Raw genomic sequence first — 23,400 nt, 5'->3', positions numbered from 1 at the left:
TCTCACATTCAGGAGAAGCTGGGTTTTAGCCAAAACCTTCTATTTTTAAATGTTGACAACGAATTCATTTTTTTTTTTTTTTAATTATACTGTATGTCCCAAACCAAGCCCATCTGCTGTGTGCATCTGGCCTGTGAATTGCAGCTTCTGCTGCAGCCACTGCAGGCAACCTGCGAGCAAGGCTCACCTGGACGTAGTCCGTGAAGGTTCTGCTGCGCTCGCCGTCTGTCCTCTCAAAGGCGGGGAACCGTCTGCGCAGCTCCACCCTGTCCACCCCGAAGCACCCCGCCGCTGCAATGGCGCCCTGGACCTCCAAGGCGGCAGCCACGTCTCCAGGCGTGTACCCAGACAACTCCACCTGGTGGGCAAACTCCTCCAGGCTGCAGGCGCCCTCTCGGCTGCTGATCAGCCTGGTGAAGGTGGTGGGGAGGCAGGAGGCTCCCACTGTCAGCTCCTCTAGAGAAGTGGCTGTGAGGACAAGAGGCCCAGAATCAGCCCTGACAGGAGCCCCCCCGACCAGTGCACTGGTGACCCCGAGGCGGGACATGCTCCAGCGCCAACTCACTGCTCCCCAAACAGCAGGCGGTCACCTTCCGGGTGGACATGGTTGGGCCCCTGACTGCAGCCAACTGGGCTGGATTCCCCAGGGCCAGTATGATTCTCCCACTCAAGACTCAAAGGGAAGGGCTCAGAGGCGGGGCTGGGGTCTGAAAACCGTAACCCCAGAGATCTGGGAGGTCCTCAACTCGGCCTGCCCCGGGCACACCCTTCCTGACGCTCCCGTGTTCACTGCTCCTCAGACCCTGTGAGGCACCCACAAACTCCTGCTTTTGCTTACACTGGCCAGGGCTAGCTTCTGTGGTCCCTGTAATGGCATCTCTGCTCAGACCACAGTCTTAGGTCATCACTACATTCTGCTCGGGTCAAGCGCCAGACAGAGCACAGAACACTAACTGTGGTCACAGCCAAGGACACGCCATCCACTTCGACTTGTAAAGACAGAGGTGATCAGACAGAGGCAGGAAAGGGGTGGGATGGAGGAAGAGAAGTGCAGGGAAGGGAAGGGGCCTGATGTTCTCACTGTATGCAGCGGAGGAGAGACTGCCTAAAACGGAAGGTACGGGAAATGGAGCGTTAGGGAAGTTATAGTTTCAAAGGTGATCAATACAAGAACTAAAAAAAGTGTAAAAATTGAAAGTAAATGAGGTGAGAGAGAATGAATGTAAGCTGAATACTCATCTTTCATAGCAAGAAGTCAAAAGATAATACTTAAAAATGTCATAAAAGGGCATAAATCAGAGTTCGGGAGGAACAGGCATGAAAAGGCTGTCCCCGGAGAGCCGGCAGGGTGTGGGGGCGGCGAGGGCCTGCTGCTTTTCCCTACCCAACCCCACCTGCCTGCCAACACTGCACGGCTGACTGACGAACAGGAAAAGGACGCCGCGGTAAGCTGGACCATGGAGCGCGAGCACGGCAGGGGCCTCCCCAGGCGAGTGGGCACTCGGGAGGCCCCTGGGGATGTGTGTCCTCCAGCTGGCTGCCAAGGAGGGGAGTGTTTTGCCTTGCTTCTGTTTTAGCCCCGGCCAGCTGTGGCTCCTGCGCTCGGCCTGCAGAGCAGGAGGCGAGCATCAGGGTCAGGGCGCAGGGCAGCGGGGCAGACTCACCAGCAGGCCCGAGCCTGGTGGGCGCGGGGCTGCGGCGGAGCCCGAACTTGACCTGGCAGGAGTTGACCACGATGCTGTCGTTGGGGTTGAGGTTGCGGGTGCTCACGATGCCGGGCGCGCAGTAGCCCCTCATCAGCAGGTAGTTGGTGTGGGACGCCTGGCGGGCTTTCACCTCGATGCCCCGGCGCTTGCCCCCTGAGCCTTCGTCCAAGTCTTCCTCTTCGTCCTCGTCCTCTTCCAGGGCCCCGTCCTTCCCCAGGCTAGGAGAGGAAAACTGACTGAGATGACTGAGCACAGGCCGAGCCTCTGTGCTCCACTGTCCCTTCCAGTGCACACCATCTCCCTCAGAGAGGACCCTCTGCGATTCGGCCTGAGCCATGGCCTCCGGTCACTACGGACACTCCCCTGGCACCTGGCTGTGAAGGTCAGCATGGACTGCTGCAGATTCATCTCCTTCATCCACCTTCCACACACCACACTCACCTGTTCACATACCTGTGTCTTTGCACGGGCTGTTCCTTTTGCCTGGAAACCCTTCCTAGTCTCTGTACAAAAAACACCTACGCTTCCACTAAATCCCAGTTCAGCTACTATGCCCTCAAGGAAGTTTGCCACTCCTACCTTCTCTGGTTACCCCTCCTTGCCGCACTGCACCACGTCCTTCTCTTTGGCACAGCCAAGTCACTCCCTCCCCTGCTCCCCCAGCACCGGAGGCACCAGCGGAAGGAATTGTACTGGACACGGTACTGGAATCCCTCGTTCACAGATGTTGAGGGCCCGTCCCAGGAGCTCCCCAAAGGCTCTGCTTACGCCCTGCTGTCTTTGTAAAGCAAATGCCCGCACAGCGCCAGACACAACACCGAGAAACTCAGCACGTGATTGTTGAATGAATAAAGACGAGACGACTGAGTAAATGAAATTACAGCCATTGAGAGGAAACGATGACGTCTGAAGCCCCCAGCTGCACTCAGAGGAGAGTGCTCGGCGTCTGACATGGGAGTGGCTGCTGACGGCTCGGCTCTCACCTCTTAATGACCTCATTCTCCACCATTGAACTGTCCACCACTACGATCTGCTCAGGGATCCTGACATCCACGGAAATAAGGCCCAAAGAGAAGAGGGTCAGGGCGGCTGCACAGTGTCCTCCAGGGCCGTCCAAAGAAAATGCCACCAGGTCACTTGGGGAGTCGTTATTATCCTGGTCTTTGAAGGAAAAATTATCAAGCTGGTCGAACTTGCCGGCAGCCCGGATCCTGTCGAAGAACTGGAATGATTCTGTGCAGACGGTGCTCGGAAATCGCCATGTGAAAATCCTACACAGACAAAGAGAAGGTGAGGGCCTTTCTGAGGACAGGTGTAAGGAGCCTTCATCTGGAGGGGCTACGGACTCCTCAAACCACGACAGTCAAAACTGAACACACCAGCGTCTCCTTCCAGCCCACGTGACAGCGCTGCCCTTCAGCCTCACTGTATGCGTCTTCCCCTCACCCAAGCAGAGGCAAGATCTTGTTATCTAACTCTACGCCTTGCAGGCTCTCACTATAAACAGGTGCTGAATTGGGGAAGATGAATGTCCTTTTTTAATAATAATCTTTACACAAAGCCAGCCCTGAACCCCTACAGAGATGGGAGGACGTGTGTGCTCAATCTCACTGTCTCCATAAGGCAACTGCGAGACTCAAGCCCTCACCTCTGTCTGAAAGTCTAACTTTCCAGGACCCTGCAGCAACAGAGACAGAGGGACCCAAGAGGTCAGAGAGAGGGACCCAAAAGGTCTTCCTCATCTGCTGACCTCCCCCGCGTGGCTCACAGGCGAGGATGCCACAGTCAGAGAAGTGGCTTGAGGTCGAATGGCCTTGTTGGACTTGGACCCATGTCTTCTGCTTCCCAGGCCAGGGCTCTTTTTACTATACCAGCCGCTTCCCAGGAAGGCAAAAGAGACTGAGGGTCACTCGGGATGGGCGTTTAGGAAAGGAGCAAGTGTGCGGAGTCAAGGGCAAAGAGATGGATAAGAGAAACCAAACAATACTCATTCTGTTGTCTCTGTTTCTGAATGCAGCCTCAATGCAGGCCTAAGGGCTGGTAAAGAGGTCAGCATGGAGAACGGGAAGCCGGCCAGGGCGAGGGCTGTCAAGGAGAAACGCCTGGGGATATTATAACAGATCTTCTCCGTGTGGTTAAGGAGGCTGGTGGTACAAAATGCCAGACTTGCAACAAAGACCAGCCACGCCTGCTGCTGGTGTGAGGCCACGCTGCGAGGGGCGTTCCTTTCACGAGGGGCCCCAGGAAGGCGATTCTCAACATTCCAAACCACGCTCAGACTCCCATGTGCTGCAAACTGAGTCTGAAAAATCCGTGACGGCTTCACAAGGACGTGTGTGAGCATGAGCCTGCAAGACAGGCACTTGGTGCAACTCCGAGCTGAGAGGCTGAGGTGGTGCCCAACGGGGAGGGTGCACTTTTAACTGGACCACTTATTAAATTAGAAACCTAGGGCCGGCCCCATGGCTTAGCGGTTAAGTGTGCGCGCTCCGCTACTGGCGGCCCGGGTTCAGATCGCCGGCGCGCACCGACGCACCGCTTCTCCAGCCATGCTGAGGCCGCGTCCCACATACAGCAACTAGAAGGATGTGCAACTATGACGACGTACAAAGATCTACTGGGGCTTTGGGGAGAAAAAAAAAAAAGGAGGAGGATTGGCAATAGACGTTAGCTCAGAGCCGGTCTCCGTCAGCAAAAAAAGAGCAGGATTAGCATGGATGTTAGCTCAGGGCTGATCTTCCTCAAAAAAAAAAAAAAATGTGGAAAAAAAGAAACCTATTTTACCCGATTTGACAGGAAAAGGGAAACAAACTACCTGCAAAAATGGTAAATGCCCCAATGCAGAACACCTCAAGCATTAACCTTATTCCCACATGAGGAAGGACAGGTGTTGACAAGGAAACAAGTTCCCAAAGGCTGCACCTCTCACCCGAGGTCACAGGAGACCCAGCCTTGCACTCTCTGATGACGGATGTCTGGTTCATTCCACTCACGTGTGCCACTCTTCGCAGAGCGGGCCTGGCTCACCCTCTGACCTGGGGTTCCTACCTTTCCCCAGCCCAGGCCCAGGCCTCCTGGGTGGGTGCTCACCTGTAGTAGGTCTGGGACAACTGGTAGGACATTGGCACAAAGGGCAGAGCCCGGTTTTTCTTTGGGCCCAGCATGTGGTTGACCCGGCGCCGGTTGACCAAGCTCCTTTTCTGGTACTCCATGAAGGCCTTCACGAGAATCTGGTCCTTATACTCCTGGTACAAGCGGAAAGTCTGCAACACAGCAAGTTGTGGGTGAGCAAGGTTCTCCAGCTGGCTGGAGGAAACAGCCAGAATGTGTGGCTTCTGAAGCTACAGCTGATCATCTATGGAGGAAGTAACTGATACAGGACGAGGAGTGGGAAGGCCAGAGCAGACACCTGGGGGTCTGATGCGGGAGAGCCTGGAGGAAGCCAGCAATCCCGTCAACCTTCACCCCTACCGTCGCATCACACCTGAGACCACAGGGAAGGACAGGCAACTGGAGGGAAAGGAAGGCTCTGCCCCATGCCTTCGTTTTTGGATGTGAAGACAACAGGAGTCAACGCAGAATCATCTCTGGTACCACTGTCTCTCTCTCTAACCCCTTGCCCAATCCATCACTATGTCTGGTTGGCTCTCCTCCAAATTAAGTTCCCAAATGCATCTGGTTCATGCTGTCTACACTGCCACCATCTAGTCCACACCACCATCGTTTCTCACCGTAGCCTCCAGCTAACTGCTCTCCCTGCTTCTACACTGCCACCTGTCCCCAACCCTTGACCATTCGCCACAGCAGCCAAAGTAATCCTCTTATGCCTAAATCATACCATAAGTTCCTTCCCCACCTCAAAATCCCATGGCTGCCCTCCACAGGGAGAACATTCAGCCCTTACTATGCCCGACAAGGACCCCTGTGAGCAATACCTTGCCCACCACCCTGGCCTCGCCTCCTACAAGTGCACCCTTGGCTCAGCCCGCTCTGGCCTCATTGGCCTTCTCATTTTTCTTTTCTTTTTTTTTTTGGTGAGGAAGATCAGCCCTGAGCTAACATCTGTCGCCAATCCTCCTCTTTTTGCTGAGGAAGACTGGCCCTGGGCTAACATCCACGCCCATCTTCCTCCACTTTATATGGGACACCACCACAGCATGGCTTGGCTACACCACCGGGCGGGCCCCGTTCTCACTTTTCTTGAAAAAGCCACAGCTTTCCTTCCCACCTCCTCGGGGCCTCTGCATATGCCACTCCCATTTCTTGGAAAGCACCTCTCCCAGATCTTTGCAAGGCTGACTCCTTCTCAACATTCAGCTCTCAGCTCAAATATTTCCCCTCAAAAAACAAATCCTTCCCATCCTACTCCTCTGCGGTCAACTGTACACATTATCCTGTTTTATTCTCTCCATAGCGACTGTCTCCACCTGAAATGATCTCATTTGTTTATTCGCTGTCTGTCTCTCCCACAGGAGTGGGAGTCCCATAAGAACAGAACTTTTACTGCTGCCACAGTAAGTACAGCCTGGTACCCAGCCTGGAGCAGGTGTGGAGGGTGGGTCTGGGCCCCCGCCGCAGAGGCTCCTCCTGCTGGCCACGCCACCACGGCTCCATGGCCCATGATTTGGACCTTTCCCAGAGGAAGAGCAGCCCACAGGACTGCAGGACCAGAGGGGTCTCTGTTACTCCAGTTTTCTGAAAAGAGTTGGCTCAACCAACCAACCAACCAACAGTTACTGAATGTCTAGAATACGCCAGCCTCTGAGCAAGTTTCTGCTACACTGTCTCCTCAAAAGCACCGGCCAACAAAAACCACACTCACGGGCTAAGAATTTTAGGCTTAGAAGGTTCTCTGCGACACTGACCCCACGACCTCTGAGTGACAGAGGAGACAGGCTCACAGATGTTAGGTGATCTTCCGAGGCCTCACTGCTGGGCAGGGGTGGGACCAAGAAGAGAACAAGGCCTCGTCCTCCACTGTGCCACTGCAGAGGGACAGGAGGGACTGGGAGCCAAAGCGGTGGTCAGTCAAGGTCCTGGGGCAGCACCATGTTCTCCCAGAGCTGGAGAGGGGGGTCTGGGCACACATTGCGTCTCGTCGGTCCGAGGCCTGCACACCACCCTTGATTTCTCCAGACAGAACTTCTATATCAGTCCTGGGGGCACAGACTATCAGGCCTGACAGGGGAACACTCATGGCACAGACAGAAAGAAGCGGGGAGCAGTCGTATGTCATCATTGCTTCCCCCCAAGTGGAAGTGGAAGCTGGGATCCAGCTTCTTGTGAAACGCCTTCTGTCACCTGCTCTTCTCCTCCACGTGAAGACGGTTACAGGATGGGAATAGCCCCAGACAACTGCTGACGTGCAAGAGGAGTGCCCAGTCCATCCACAGTGAGTGGGGGAACGTGGTCCAGCCCGTCAGATTTCCCAGAGCCTAGGCTGTCACAGACCCAGTGCACCATGGCCGCCTGGGATGCTCATGACTTCCCTGCAGTGTGCTTCTTGGAAGCCTGGGGCTGCAGGGGAGCCTAGGGGGTCCCGAATGACCTCTGATCTCATCCCTAATGGCCTTCCAGTCCTCACTGCCAGACTGGAGGGAGTCACCGAAGAAGCTCCCTGCTTCCTGCTGTGGGCCAGGTGCCCTTGCTGCATGCAACTTCCCACTCCCCTAGGGGACAGGGAGAGTGATGAGCCCTGTGGCACCATCCACCAGAGCCTGGACGCCACGTGGAAATGGAGCTGAAGGAAAAGCAGTGGCATGAGGCAGGGGACAAGGCCCCGGCTGCGACGCAGGGACCTGGCTTTTGTCATTAACTTTGGGCCTGGGATTCCTCGTGTGACGGGTGGTTGAACTGACCCCTGAGGTCCTGTCCAGCTCTAACCCCTGCTGGGCAGGAGAGCTGAAAGGTCTACTCTACAGCCACGTGGAAAGTTGAAAATTTGAATTTTTATGTGCAATGTTGGGAGTAAATTAAAGTTTTTTTTTTCTTTTTAAACAAGCGTGGGCCCAACCAAACATCCAGTGGTCAGACTGTGAGCTGGCTATCCGGGACTTCTGCCCGACTACCCTTGTTCTCTGCCTGTTCAGGCTCAGACAAGGCTTTACTCTTCATCTGTAAACTGCCGGGGTGGCAGAGGGCATGGCACCGTGACCAGCCTCCCTCTCTGAAAGGCATACACTTGAAGAGCGTCAGCGGGTTAAAGTGCTACATGGCAAAGGCGTGTCAAGAACGGATGACGGGACTCTCCGACACAATGCACCTCATGGTGATGAACTAAAACAAGACACGTGGCCCACTTCCATTCTTCTGCATGTGGCTGTCCAGTTTTCCCAGCACCATGTATTGAAGAGACTTTCCCCATTGTATGTTCCTGGCTTCTTTGTTGAAGATCAGCTGTCCATAGACGTGTGGTTTTATTTCTGGGCTCTCGATTCTGTTCCATGGATCTGTGTGTGTTTTCCTGCCAGTACCTAGCTGTTTTGATTACTATAGCTTTGTAGTATATTTTGAAATCAGGGAGTATGACATCTCCAGATTTGTTCTTTTTTTTTGAGTAAGATTAGGCCTGAGCTAACATCTGTGAGGAAGACTGGCCCTAGGCTAACATCCGTGCCCATCTTCCTCTACTTTATACGGGACACCGCCACAGCATGGCTCGATAAGTGGTGTGTAGGTCCACACCCAAGATCCAAACCCGCGAACCCCAGGCAGTTGAAGCGGGGCATGTGAACTTAACCACTATGCCACTGGGCTGGCCCCCAGATTTGTTCTTTTTACTCAGGATTGCTTTGGCTATTTGGAGTCTTTCGTTGTTCCATAAATTTTAGGACTCTTTGTTCTATTTATGTGAAAAATGTCTTTGGGATTCTGATTGGGATTGCATTGAATCTGTAGATTGCTTTAGGTAGTATGGACATTTTAACTATGTTAATTCTTCCAATCCATGAGCATAGAATATCTTTCCATTTCTTCATGTCTTCTTCAATTTCTTTCAATAATGTCTTATAGTTTTCAGTATACAGGTCTTTCACCTCCTTAGTTAAATTTACTCCTAGGTATTTTATTCTTTTTGTTGCCATTGTAAATGGGACTGTATTCTTGATTTCTCTTTTTGATAGTTTGTTGTTGGTGTATAGAAACACAATTGATTTTTGTATGTTGATTTTATACCTCTATGTTCATTGCAGCATATTCACAATAGCCAAGATGTGGAAGCCACCTATGTGCCCATCAGTGGATGAGTGGATAAAGAAGCTGTGGTATACACACACACACACATACACACACACACACAATGGAATACTACTCAGCCATAAAAAAAAAAGATGAAATCTTGTCATTTGTGACAGCATGGATGGACCTTGAGGAAATTATTCTAAGTGAAATAAGTCAGATGGAGAAAGACAATTTCCACATGACTTCACTCGTAGGTGGAAGATAAACAAACACACAGATACAGAGAACAGACTGGTAGTTACCAGAGGGGAAGGGGGCTGAGGGAGGGTAAAAGGGGTGAAGGAGCACATCTGTATGGTGACAGGTGGCAACTAGACTTTTGGTGGTGAACATGATGCAGTCTATACAGAAGTCAAAAAACAATGATGTACAGCTGAAATTTATATAATGTTATAAACCAATGTGACCTCAATAAAAAAAATTTTAAAAAAGTGATAGAGTTAACACTCAGTCTTGGGTTTGCAGAGGCCTGGCCACTGCTGCAAAACCACTTGGCCTAAGGCGATGCTCTGAAGCACTATGTTTAAACCTGGCCACTTGTTATCCTTAAATAGTTTCATTTCGGGGTCAGCCCTGTGGCGTAGCGGTTAACTGCGTGCGCTCTGCTGCTGGCAGCCCAGGTTCAGATCCCGGGCGCACACCGACGCACCGCTTGTCAGGCCATGATGTGGCAGCGTCCGATGTAGAGTGGAGAAAGATGGGCACAGATGTTAGCTCAGGGCCGGTCTTCCTCAGCAAAAAGAGGAGGCTTGGCCTGGATGTTAGCTCAGGGCTGATCTTCCTCACAAAAAATAAAAAATAAAACTTAAAAAAAAAAAAAAAAAAAATAGTTCCATTTCCCCCAGCCCCCCTCAACTCCCCTGTGGCCAAAGTAACAAGTACCCGCCTAGGAAATATTTGTCATACCCAAGCTGAGTCTACACCATTGTTTCCCCAAGGTGGTCCATGGAGCCTTCATCAGAACCCTGGGGATGGGCAGCACGCACTCGTCAGGGTCCCAGGCCCTCTATTCTTGACTGCAATCTCTGGGGGCGGGGCCTGGCATCCACGTGCTAAAGAGCTCTCTAGCTGACTCCCAGGCATCACAAGTAAACAGACCAGTGGGATTAGAAATAACACCAGCCATTGTTTAATTTTTTTTTTCTTACGTTCCAAACTGGGTTGATTTGGCAATGTAAGCCATGGGAGCTAAGTTTTAGGTTTACAGATTAAACACAAAAGCAGAAAGGTTCTACTTGGAATACACTTGTGTGATTTTATACTAAAAACGAGGGGGCTGGCCCCGTGGCTTAGCGGTTAAGTGCGCGTGCTCCACTACTGGCGGCCCGGGTTCAGATCCCAGGTGCACACCGATGCACCGCTTCTCCGGCCATGCTGAGGCCATGTCCCACATACAGCAACTAGAAGCATGTGCAACTATGACATACAACTATCTACTGGGGCTCTGGGCTGGGGGGGGGAATGGAGGAGGATTGGCAATAGATGTTAGCTCAGAGTCGGTCTTCCTCAGCAAAAAAGAGGAGGATTAGCATGGATGTTAGCTCAGAGCTGATCTTCCTCACAAAAAAAAAAAAAAAAAGAAAAATGAGGGAAGCCCTGGCTTGGGGAGCAGGGAGCAGGTCCCTCTTAGGACTTCCCTGCTGGGGCCTTGGAGCCACATGGACTCAGGTTTGATGAATGAGCTGCGTGATCTTGGGCACATGTTTTATCATTTCTTTGAACCTCAAGTTTCCATATTTGTAAGAGTATTAATACCACCCCCTTCTCAGGCTCAAGGTAGAATTAAAGGAGATTTGCCTTCCCGTTTCATCCTCATTCAGCCACAATAGAGCAGCATTGTAGTTCTAATCAGTTCTCAGGAGATAGATAAGACTCATTGCCTGCAGAAGGCAGCTTCCCATGTGGTGATCCCTAACAATCAGAACACTTTGATACTTGTAAGTTAGAACTTGAAAAGTTCTGCTGTATAGCTCAACACAGTCTCAGTTCTTCTGTCACGTCTCAGTTCCTCTTCTGCCTCATTTTCTGCCTTAAACATGAGCCTCAGAACCTCAGCACTGGGAGGGATTTTGGAGGGCCCTGGACCTTGCACCCACACTTCAAAGATGAAAGGAGTGAGGGCCCCCTGACACTCCACAGCTGAGAAGAGATGAGCAAAACCTCACACAGCACCAGGCTCTGAAGGGCCCCAAGTCCCGCAGTGTGACCGCGAAGCTGACGCTGGGTCTCTGACACCCACCTGAAACGACTGGCAGGACTTCATCTGACGGTCCGAGAGGGCCAGCGTGCTCTGCATCAGGTTCTGGAGCACGAGAAAGTGGACGTCGTCCACGCTGGAAGAGAGGGGGTGGGGGAGAGCAACATGAGGCCACGGGCTGCAGGCCGCCGCGCATCTTGGGTAGGTTCAGTTCTCCTTAAAAAAAAGTTTTCAGTCTCACGACAGTGCCATGAGTGCCAAAACTATTCATACACCAAAACAAAATAAACAACGTTTTTTAACTGGTCAATTTTTGTAGGAAAATAGTTACAGTCTAGTGGGTAAGGGTGTCAAAACCTGGACAACAAGTTTTCATAACAACTGACAAATGTGGTTAGTGCTTTTATTTTCTTTTCATCCAATTTTAAACAAGTCTTTCTTCAAAGAGAATCGGCTTCTCACTGAAATAGAGCTAAAATCAAACTGAGTATTGATTATCCAAGATGGAAAAAAAAAAGCTGAGCTTTCCAACCAGAGTTCTGCTAACAAAGCTCATGGGCTGAGTTCCAACCCTCTCCACCACCTTAAGGCTCGGCCAGTGGTATGCAAGGTTAGGGGCCAGCAGACTTTTCCCGTAAAGGGCCAGACAATAAATAATTTAGTCTTCATCGGCTATATGGTCTCTGCGGCAACCACTCAACTCTGACGTTACAGCAAGAGGGCAGCAGAGGTAAGACACAGAACGGACATGGCTGTGTTCCAATAAAACTTTATTTACAAAATCAGGTGGCAGGCTAGATGTGGCCCCAGATGACCCCTGTGCTAGGCTGCAGGCAACTCAATTAAGCAGCTGAGGAAAGCACACCCCGTATGTCAGTACTTGCCTACTAAGTTCATCCTCTTTCCTGAGGTGATCTTTTTCGTCTCCAATCGCCAAAACTCGGTATCTATAGAAGAAACAAAAGAAGAGCATGTCAGTGCAACAAGGCAGACCTTCACTAACCAAGCTGCTGCTTGCCCAAGATGCCATTTACTGGCTAAAATGTTGAAAAAAATGTTAAACTCACTAAAAATTCAAACATGTTGATGTAAATTAAAATGAGAAAATACCATATTCTGCCCATCAAATGCATATGTTAAAAAAAAATGAGGGTTGAAAAAATGAGAAAATGTTCCTTTACTGGACACTTATGAAGCAACAGGGAAATGTGGTAACTGGCAGGGAGCTACTGTTAACTGTTAAGGGGGGAGGACATAAAATTGTGGGCTCATTATGACTAAAAACAAGCACAAGAAAGAAAACTGGAGGAAAACCCCCAAAAGGCAGTAGCTGTGTTAGGTGTTGGGATTGCAGATTACTGCCCCATCTTTTTCTCTGAGCTTCATGTAATGCTGTTTTATTGTGCTCATACAAAGCAAATAAATACAAGAATAAATCGTAGAACTGACTTTTTTTTTTTTAAAGACTTTTATTTATTTATTTTTTTCCCCCCAAAGCCCCAGTAGACAGTTGTGTGTCACAGCTGCACACCCCTCCAGCTGCTGTACGTGGGACGCAGCCTCAGCATGGCCAGAGAAGCAGCGCGCCGGTGCGAGCCCGGGATCCGAACCCGGGTCGCCAGCAGCAGAGCGCGCTCACTTAACCACTAAGCCACGGGGCCGGCCCCGTAGAACTGACTTTTTAAAAAACACGGCCATTTATTTGTAAGACATTGCTTTGGTTTCTATAAAACTAAAGACAAAATTCATCTTTGCAATAGTAAATTCAAAAAAAAGTACCTTTTCAGAGAAACATGTGAACTATTTTTAGTAAACAAGGAAATATTTGGAAACATTTTCTTTTTTGCCTTGCTTGCCAGAATGCTCAAAATCAAATTTAAACTGTTACAACTGAAATTTTTTTCTTCCTTCTAAATGGCTCATGAACTCTCCTCTAAAAATATTTCAACTGTCTTCTTTTAAAACTAAAAGTTGCCCCAGAACTTTACTGAAAATATGTGCAGATGTAAATTACAGACAGGTAAACCAGACCTTTGAAACATTTTTAAGACTGAATGTAAACCATGCCATTTGGGAATTCTGGGGAACAGTTTACTGCAAAACCAAAACCCAAAAAATAGCTAAAGAGTGTCAGATCTGAAAATGACTTCAAATTGCTCCTCAGGCCTGGCACAGCGGGCACTACACAAATTATTTGTTGGATGAATGAAAGAATGAGATCAACTAAAACACAGAGGGCTAACTGCAAAGGTACTGCAGAGGTCACAGATAGAAACTAATCGATGAACGTCATTAGGAAGAATTCAGAAATACGGTGGCTAGAGGGACTTTTTGTTTGTTTGTTTGTTTATTGTGGTAACATTGGTTTATAACATTGTATAAATTTCAGGTGTACATCATTATACTTCTGTTTCTGCATGGATTACATCATGTTCTCATGTTCACCACCCAAATACTAACTACAATCCATCACCACATACATGTGCCTAATTATCTCTCTTTCGCCCTCCTCCCGCCCCTCTTCCCCTCTGGTAACCACCAATCCAATCTCTGTCTCTATGTGTTTGTTTGTTGTTGTTATTATCTACTACTTAATGAGTGAGATCATATGGTATTTGACCTTCTCCTTCTGACTTATTTCACTTTGCATAATACCCTCGATGCCCATCGATGTTGTCCACAGAATGACTTTTTGATGAGGATGGTGAAGAGAAGGGTTTCACGTTTAGATTAAGCAGAGGAAATAGGCCTGGCTTACAGAAATCAAGATTTTAAAATTTTACAAGTTCTGTGCTCAAACCCATGTACATTCTTCAAGACATCGAGTGGCTGAGTTGGAAAGAGCTAGGGCTCTGGAGTCAGACCCACCTATGTTCAAATCGTGGCCTGCTGTCCACAAGCACCGTGACCTTGGGCAAGTTCCTTATATCTTGGAGCTTCCTCATATGTCAAATGAGCAATCTTGGCAAAAGCACACCAGCCACCTGAGAAAGCCTGAACTAAGTCAGCAGCAGGGCCCAATGGGAGAGTGAACACGAGTGCCTGGTGGGTATGGGGATGGCAGTGGCCTCCCCATTTTCAAGCTGCCGTGAGAGGAGATGAGGTGGACCAGAGTCAGGAGGGACAGCAGGGTTAGCTGCAAGGCCAAGTGGAACTGCTGACCAGGGCAGACTTTTCCTCTTGTCACGCAAGGATCACACAGAACCTTCCCAGAAAAACCTTACTTGGCAAACAGCTCCTGGAGTGTGTCTGGGATTTCAAGGTTCGGATTCCTTAGGGCTGAACTGAACTTCTCTTTAAGCTTCTCCACGAATTCTTTAAACTCGTTGGCGCAAACCTTTTAACATGAGAGAATGAGATGTTAAGCTCTTTCTCTCCCCGAAGGGAGGTATCGCTAAGAAACATCAAGACACATCTTGTAACCAGCTCCCGGGGCAGCGAGCTCCCAGGACCTGACTGGGAAGTGCCACCTCCTCTGCCCTCCTGCCTCTGTAGCCCACCAAGTCCATCCGGGAAGGAGACATACGCTCACCGCTCTGCTCAGGGATTTGGAGCACCTGCTGCCAAGCAGGCACCCATACGCCGACGGCCCTCACACCTGCACCGCCAGCTCTCTCTCCAGAGCCCCGGGGGGAGACACAAACATGTCCCACACAGGCCCCAGAATGCCCACCGCACGCCTCCAGTCAGCAGGCCTGGGCTCCCATCACCTCCCTCCTCCCAGGTCTGCTCCTCCCTGGCTCACCCTGTGAGTCCCCCTCCTCCTTCTCCTGCAGGGCCACACTCAACCGTGCACCCCAAATCCTCCCCCTCGTCTACACCCACACTGCGACCCTCCCAGTCCAGACTCAGATCACAGCGCAGCCTCCTCACTTCCCCACTGCCTCCAGTCTCACACCTGCAATTCACCCTCCACAGTGTGGCCAGCAAACCGACCATGTCACCTGGGGTCCAACACAGAATTCTCGCTCCTCCTCTGCTGCACCTCACTACAGCTGCCCATTACTGCGCCCACAGGCCACCTCCCCTTCTTTCACTGCCTTGGCCTCAGCTGGTGCCTCATCTCTGAGTCTGGGTTCAGTGCCGACACCTTTGAAAAGCCCTCAGAAGTAGATGCTGTGGGTCGCCCACTTTCTTCATCCTGGTCTTAGTAGCAGAGCCAGCCCCGACTTGGTTTGGGGGAAGCAGGCCCAGCCCCCCAGGATGAGTCAGGTCGGGTCTAAGCTGATGACGGCAAGCTCAGGGGCTTCTAGGAAAGGCTGTTTCCTCTATGATACAAGGGCCCGGTGGGCCCAGTGGAGGCCCTCTCCCCACTTCTTCCTGCCCTGGGATTCTGCTGTGAAGACCTGAGCTCCAGCAGGCAACTGGCAACCATGAGGTGACTGGCATGAGGATGGACAGGTGACCACCAGGGACTGGGAGTGAAGTGTGACGGTATGAACCTGGGTCCTTGATGACAGCTCTGCTCTGCTGCAATTGCCTGGGACTGCCTAGCTCCAGGCTGCTTGGCATGTGGGAAATGGAAGCCTTAAGCCCCTGTTAAGTTGTTTTTCTGTCACTTGCATCAAAAGCACTCCTGCTTTCCCTTGGTGACCTCCGTGGGCCTACACTTTCCTCTCAGGGTGACCGTGCTGTTCTGAGGTGCCCATTTACTTCTCTGCCCATCCCTCCGCCCACAGCTCCCTGAGGGAAGGGCTGGATCTCCACTTTGATTGGCCTCGCCTGCTGCAAGTCCCGACACACACAGTGCAGACCAGTGTTAGCTCAACGGCAAGGGACGAGCGGACTCTGAGCCAAAGGGAAGAGAAGTCTGGGTCTGAAAGACAGCTTTCTTCCTTGTCAGTTACCGTCCCAGCCCCACCGGGACAGAAGACTCAGAGAAAACACATACCCTATCCATAAGCTTTCCAGGAAGTCTAGTTGTCTGTAACTTCTGAAGAGCTACCCTATTTTCTTAACAAAATAGGCCCAAGGCACAGCAGCACTGCAAATTCTACTCGTCTTTAAAAACTGATGGGGGAGCCACAGAACCGACAAGTTGATTTCCCGAAAGAGCAGGAAGAAAAGTCCATGTTTGTGAGGCTGGCAAAGGCACCATGGGACCCAGGGGACCAGACTAGAACCTAGAAGCCCCTGCCTTCAGAGCAGGCCAAACTCAACAATTGCACGGGGCCTACCTTCGGGTTGTCATAGTCACATTTTCGACTCATGAAATCTCCAACAAGTGCCTTATCTTGGTACACCTCGGCTAGGCAGACCCTGCAGAGAGAGACCAAAAGAAAGGCTGGGAATTGTAATGATGTCTCGTTCAGAACCATCAGAAGGTTTCTGTTCTAACACGTCCGGCTTTGCCTAACCCTGAGGTAGGATTTACTTATATACCTGTTGGGTATAGCTTTTAAAAATGAAGGATTTGGGGTCAGTGAACCTGATCCAAGCCAGGCCTGTCACTGCTCACACTTTACATGCTGGCTTCTCTGAGCTTCTGTCCTCCACGTGTAAACTGAGAACAGTAACGCCCACCTGCCCCTCACAGAGATTTGGTCAGGACCAAACGAGATGACCTATGTGAAAGTAGACTGTAAGTTTAAATATTATCTAGGCACTGGTGTTTATTATTACTGAGAGCTCTAATCTCCTCCAAAGCACTGTTTGTCCACTCCACAACTCCTCATTTCTCTATGACATAAGGAGAGGCTGACCTGGCCAAAAGGACACATAGGGAAAGACAAGTGTTTGCTGGGCTCCTAGGAGCTGGGCACTTCACCCTGCAGAAAGACCTTGCAAGGTAGAGACTGTCATTCCATTTTGTAGCTTGGTGAGAAGAAGGGGACCCTGAGGCCACACACGTGCCGAGGGCCGAGGCAGGTGTGGTTATTATAGGTATTAGCATCCTGTTCACAGGTGAGGAAACAGCCTCCGAGGGGACAGATGCCCTGTCCCAGGTCCCACAGCTCTGAGCTGCACGAAGACGGAGTCCCCGGCCTGTTAACCCCGCAGCCCCATGTTCCCCTCCCTGGCTGCTGCGGGACAAGAGGAGGAGCATCAGGCGGGGCCAGGAAGCCCAGCTTCCAGAGCTCACTTTACTGCCAACTCACTGTCACCTTGACCAACTCGTGGCCTCTTTCTGGCCTGTTTCCACTCTGAGAAAGGAGGAGTTTGGACTAGGTAATCATAGCCCTTTCAGACAGAAAAGTCTAAGATTCTATGCACAGGGGAAAGTGGCTTCACACAGGAAGGCCCCTTGGTATGTGTAACCCAGTGGTTCTCAACTGGGGTGATTGGGCCCCCCAGGGGACTTCTGAAGACATTTTTGATTGTCACAACGAGGGCGGAGTGTGCTACTGGTTAAACATCCTACAGCACACAGGACAGCCCCCACTACAAAGAATTATCCGGCCCCAGATGTCCATAGTGCCCAGGTTGAGAAACTTTGGCTAGAGTCCAGTTTCCTCCACAATCCAAGGCTGGGCCAATTTCTCTCTACAGTCTGGCTGACAGCAGCAGCCCAAGGCTCAGAATCCACCCGGAGCCAACCTCTCCTACGGACCCATGGCGTGAACGATCAGTTGGTGGAGGTGGTTCTTCCCGACCCTGCCATGTGTCCCCTCCCGGCCCCACTCTTATGCTGGCAGCTACGCCTGGGCACCTCCCTACACCATTTGGATGCTCTCTGGTCCTCCCCACTCAAGCCCAAGCCTGTGGAGGAGTTGTAGGAGCCTGACGAGGCTGACAATGGCTTTATGTCCTAGCCCTGCGAGAAGGAGGGGAGTGGAGCAGCCTCGCTGGCAACAGGCAAACCACAAGGGGATGCTCTGCAACTCCCAGCCAGCTGCCATCCCACACAAACAAGGCCGTGGTCAGGAAAAACGTAGGGAACACCCAGCTCTGCTGAGGACACGGCTGAGTGCACTTGGTCCAATGACTGCGGTCCTGTCTAGCTTCTTCCTGGAGGGACCCATGTGACAGGCCACCGACACAGAGATCAAGAGCTGCTCTGGAGGGCTAAACACAATAGTGACACTCAGCAGATGCCTCTGCCTCACCACATGCTACAGATGTGACATCCAGTAAGTCATCTAACCCGTTTAGCCTCCGTTTCTTTATCTGTAACAAAGGATAATAGCATCTACTTCACAAGGCTGTTCTCAAGTCCAAACAATACCCTGCGTGTGAAAGTGCTGGAATCAGGCCCAGACCTCCAAAAACCAAGGACAATCTGACTACCAAACTCCAGCACTTGGACGGACTGTGGGTGTGCCACTGGGCGACTCAGAGTGCCCTCTCTGGATTTACGCTGGGCTCCTAAGTAAACGGGGTGAAAGAAGAGCGAAGAATGAACGAGGAGCACGCAACCACCTTGTCCTGGAGTCACGAAAGTTCAAACAAAGCTTACTTATAGTTCAGATAGGCTTGTGGGTTTTTGACTATGTAGCGAGATCTTCGTCCAACCGAATGCGATGTTTTATCCAAAGACTCTTCAAAGGTCGCGTGCAAAATGTCCCGCACGACCTGCCAGGGGACAAATGGGCCCTTCACCTGGATCAAACAGAGCCAAGACGGACAATCAGTATCCTCAGAGCCCACCTTACGGGTCATTAACATAAAGGAGTGGGGAAAAGACACACTGTGGAGCCTCTTTCCTCAAAGATACTCAAAACTGTCACCTCACACATGTACTCCATCACATTTTCTGGGCACTGACCATGTGCCTGGCACTGAGTGAGATGCTGGGCAGAGAAGAATAAGGCAAATCCTCTAAGCCCCGTGGGAAAAGAGTGCCTTTTGACAAGTCATGGAGGTGCTCGGAGGGTGTCGGGGACTATGGACTGGAAGGGCAATATGATAGGGTAGATTACGAGAATATAAGATGTGTTCAGTTAGAGGGTTTTACAGGCTTCATTATTTTATGTGTGCTCAGAAACATTCTGTGTACTGTCCCTGTAGCTCATACTAATGGAAACAGAATGTACTACATTAGCAGACTCAGGAGAACGTCACAGTCAACACACACAGGAAGGCAGAGTGGAGATAAGGAAGGGGCTTGATGACAAGATTATTTTCTTATAGCCCCAGAACGAGGTGGCCCAAGAATATGGTGTAAGTTCACGTGAGGAGTGGAGGCTCTGCTGACCCTGACCCGTGCGGGACTCTCCTGGCTTCTCCAGCTGCATCAAGGATGGGTGGAGGGAGGCACACCCCTCCCACCATGTTGTGATGAAAAAGCCATTGTAGAGGCAGGGAATGGAAATCGGGGACGGCAACACATCACCTTCAGGTTCTTCTCTGGAGAACGGACTGGGTTGGAATTTAGGAGGGAGTGGAGGGGTGAGAGAATCCGGGAAAATGGTCAAGAAAAGGGATCCAATGAGCCTGCAGGCAAAGAGCATCCGGGGCTCAGGACCTCTAAGTCGGTTTCTCGTGGCTGGTATGGTTGAGAACAGGAAACACAAATGGGGCTCTTAGGAAGCTGCCTCACCGACTCTACTTGGGGTATCACCACCTGGCAGGGGCCCTGGACTGGACGATGGCAGAGCTCATTCTCCTGGGGGCTTCTGTGAACCAGTGTGACTGGACACTTGCCCACCTGGATTGCTCTCCTCATGCCTTGCTGCAAACTGAGACGATCAGAACAGCACAATGTGTGAGAACAGACAGACTAGGAGTCAGTGAGGCTGCTTTGGGAACGTGGTGAGGAGATGAACTCTGGCTTGGGCTGTGGAGCCTTCTTGGATGCAGTGACATCAGAGGAAAGGGGAAGAGTTTGCTAGACAGGAAGCAAGTCCCTCCCCGCTTGCTGGGGATCCAGGGACACAGGCCGGGAGGACACATGAGTATGGGGACGTGTGGCGCAGAAGGCAGGGGAGAGAACCATGAGAAAGCTGGGGAGCCAGGCCAAGGCCACGTCACCGTTCCGCACTGACTCAGTGAATACTGACTGTGTGACCGTTGTGTGGCAGGCACCGTGCTAGGGGCTGCAGCTATGAAAACAAACAAGAGTCTCTTTGCCTTGAGGAGCAGCCACTCCAGTGGGCCAAGAGGTGCCAGAAGCAACAGAAGCAGCATGAAAAGTTTATGTCCAAGGGACGGAGAGAGAACACAGTAATTACTTCCATTTGGCAGGATCAATGAAGCCTTTCCAGAGACAATATGCAGTTACTGAAAGATAAATAGGAGTTTTTCAGGCAGATGAGGGGAGGGGGGGAACAGGAAAGGGTCAGATTCCGGGTGAAGAGAGAGAATGCTCTGAGCTCTTTTGCCTGCAGCTGGCAAAGCTTGAAATGTCGTAGCTGAAGGCTGGAAAGAAATGTACAAAAACGGGAGTGGCCTGTAGGGTCCTGGGAAATGCCTGGGAAGTGAGATGAGCCTCCCTGTGCAGGTGGGACGGGAAAGAGCTCCCCCGAGAGGGACAAGCCGATCCGCTGGCTGGAGGCTGGGGAGGAGCAGGGGCCCGGTGGGCCGAATACCTTGGTGTTGAGGACGTTGCTGGCAATGCGGCAGAGAATGAGCAGCCCGTCCTCCTGCATGGACCAGGTGACGCGCAGCCGGGTCATCCTCTGCAGGGCGCTCTGGTCGGCCTCGTCGTGGTAACGCAGCTTTTTGCTTTTCTCTTCTGGGAGCTCTTCTAAGAACACCGGGGGAGAGGAAAGGGCGCCTCTAACAACTGGTTTGGAGGTGTCACTCTGAAGAGGGGAAGGGTCCCCACCCCGCTGTTAGATGTGACCAAGGGGATCAGTTATCAGAATCTCATTGTGTTGGAAACCATGTGAACTAACCACAGACTCAGCCCTTCCTGACGGACTTTTTTTACCGCTTTCATCATTTCTCTTTGGTCACATTTCATGGTGACAGCCTGAGCAGCCTGAATGCAGTCTCTTGTTAGCTGTCTGCCAATCTCCAATCCTTCCCACGGTGGCGCTCAGCCCTTTGAAGGCGCCTTGCACAGAAGCTTATGGAGAGTGCTCAGGGCACGTTTGCAAATGAGCAGGCCCCCACCATTCCCCTGCTCTGTGACCTCAGAGACACTGTGCAAACTCTGGGGCACCGTGGGGACAACAAGGCCCATCCTACAGGGCTGCCTTGAGGATTGAATGAGACTGGGTATAAAACACCTCGTGCAGTGCCTGGTACAAAGTAGCTACTAAATAAACAGTCGCTAACATTATGGAATATTTACTATGTGCCAAGCACTGGTTTAAGCTTTTTACATGTATTATCTCATAATTAAAATAATACTTTGCAACAACTCTATGAGAAGGATACAGTTATCATGCCCATTTTGTAGTTGAGGAATCTGAAACACGGCGAGATAGAGCACCTTGCCAAAAGTCACACAGCCTAGAAAGCAGCAGACTCAGGATATGAACCCTGAGCTCTTAACCACCGGGTTTTCCGAGGTCTCCTCCCCTCAGGTGAGCTACCGATGGCAGTTTCACAAGGTGGCACCATATGCTATTGCCAATTCCAGAAGACTGTCTGCTTAGCGAGTTTCTCCCAAATTAAGGCAGAAGAAGAGTAGAGCAAGAACACTGGGATTCCAGGTGGCACCATCACCATATTTCACCTTGTAATGAATTCAGGTCTTTGTGAGCCAATTGATCTTACACATATCTGGATGGGCTACACTGAGGGGCCCTTCCAATGACGCAAGGCTATCTGTTGTGAACACCAGCCAAGGGAACCACTGAAAACAGGTTCCAGGGCCGGCCCCGTGGCGTAGCGGTTAAGTGCTCGCACTCTGCTGCTGGCAGCCCGGGTTTCGATCCTGGGCGCGCACCGGTGAACCGCTTGTCAGGCCATGCTGTGGCGGCGTCCCATTTAAAGTGGAGGAAGATGGGCACAGATGTTAGCCCAGGGCCTGTCTTCCTCAGCAAAAAGAGGAGGATTGGCATGGATATTAGCTCAGGGCTGATCTCCCTCACAAAAAAAAAAAAAAAAAAGAACAGGTTCCTCTTGAAACATTCTGTCTTCATCTGAAACAGCTGTAGCCGTCAGATCGTGGTTAAAACACACAGACCACTTAGGGGATATAAAAGTGGTTTAAAACACAGACACTGGTCTCCTCACTGCACTCCTTCACTATAAATACTGCCCAGATGAAGAAGCCAAAATGGCAATCTAACAGGCACCACACCTGAGGGGTTCATGAGATCTGAAGAGATTCTGTAGGCTTAAATGACTCCCGTCTTTCCTCTAATTTAAAAATACAACATAACTTTGAACTTGGGCCTGATTAGCATAAATGCAGATGTTAAAACGTAAACCAAAAAAATAACAGGATTTTGGCTGGTTGTGATGAGGAATTTACTAAGGATTTTTCAGTTGAGATGAAATTAGAAATTTGAACTAGGGAGGGAGTTACTAAGTAAAAAGCCTCTATGGAATACAAAGACAGAGAAAGCAAGGGAAGCACAGAGGAAGTTCAAGGATCTCTCAGTCTGCCAGCTGGATTTGGAGAATAAAACAGCAATCACAAAGTTAGCACCACGAATCAAGGGAAAATGGAACCCCGAGTCTGAGGGCACAGCTCAGGCCTGGCGGCAGGGAGACGGTATATCTCCAAGCTGGACGTGCAAAGAAGGCCTAGCAAATGCCCACGATCGTGACGGAACCTTTTTTCTTTCTCTTGTTCTTCTTTCCAGGGTCCTTCTTCAGCCGTTTCCGCTTCTGGCTTTTCCCACCCCTCACTCTCCGGTTCCTGTCCAGCGTGGGCTCTCGGCCAATCTCAAACTGCTCTTCCCTGCCAGCATAGAGCTCGGATCCTGCTCTGGCTTCTCCCCAGAGATTCAACCGGCCATTGCCTAGAAATAAGCACAGGAGATAAGCGTTTCAAGATGAGCTCTGTAAGGGCCAGAAGCCAGATTAAACGTGGTGGTGTTGGCCCCGAGCTGGGACCAAGTCTATTTCTGGGGTGAACCCCCAGCACACATACCTCCAGCACCAAGTGGCAACGGGCGCTTGGACAGAAACGTCTGGAGCCTCACTGTGAGCCCGTTCTCTGAGGTGCTGTTCTCCTACAAGACAAGTACATCACCGGAAGGAAGCTCCCACAGACCCCCAGGAGCCCAGAGCGACAATGCACCGAGGCGTGCAAGTCTCTGCGGAAGAAGCTGAGGATGGCTGTGCAGTGACCGCCAGGAAGCTGGCCCAGCACGCCTCAGGGGGTGGGGCTCTCCAGTCCTGCCACTCTCTCACTGCACATGCACTCCCTCTTGTATGACCTCTGTCTCGCAGACTTTCTCTCCTTCTTTAACAGGA

The 23,400-nt window shown here is 51.0% G+C and overlaps 1 protein-coding gene across 1 annotated transcript in view; it reads right to left on the bottom strand.

Annotated features, from left to right (window-relative positions):
- The window catches only part of GTF3C1 (general transcription factor IIIC subunit 1), a 79,518-nt gene that overhangs the window by 6,000 nt on the left and 50,118 nt on the right, over nt 1-23,400 (bottom strand). The window contains exons 22-33 of the mRNA XM_058569797.1: nt 23,075-23,156; nt 22,755-22,943; nt 20,610-20,767; nt 18,539-18,681; nt 16,320-16,401; nt 14,367-14,479; nt 12,027-12,089; nt 11,185-11,278; nt 4,797-4,969; nt 2,690-2,977; nt 1,665-1,924; nt 188-468 (exon numbers count right to left, since the gene is read on the bottom strand). Coding sequence (XP_058425780.1) covers nt 188-468; nt 1,665-1,924; nt 2,690-2,977; nt 4,797-4,969; nt 11,185-11,278; nt 12,027-12,089; nt 14,367-14,479; nt 16,320-16,401; nt 18,539-18,681; nt 20,610-20,767; nt 22,755-22,943; nt 23,075-23,156 — 1,926 coding nt within the window. The remainder of the gene's footprint in view (nt 1-187; nt 469-1,664; nt 1,925-2,689; nt 2,978-4,796; nt 4,970-11,184; nt 11,279-12,026; nt 12,090-14,366; nt 14,480-16,319; nt 16,402-18,538; nt 18,682-20,609; nt 20,768-22,754; nt 22,944-23,074; nt 23,157-23,400) is intronic.

Source organism: Diceros bicornis, chromosome 26, assembly GCF_020826845.1.
Source record: "Diceros bicornis minor isolate mBicDic1 chromosome 26, mDicBic1.mat.cur, whole genome shotgun sequence".
NCBI classification, from domain to species: Eukaryota; Metazoa; Chordata; class Mammalia; order Perissodactyla; family Rhinocerotidae; genus Diceros; species Diceros bicornis.
This window is presented reverse-complemented; position numbering and strand designations above follow the sequence as displayed.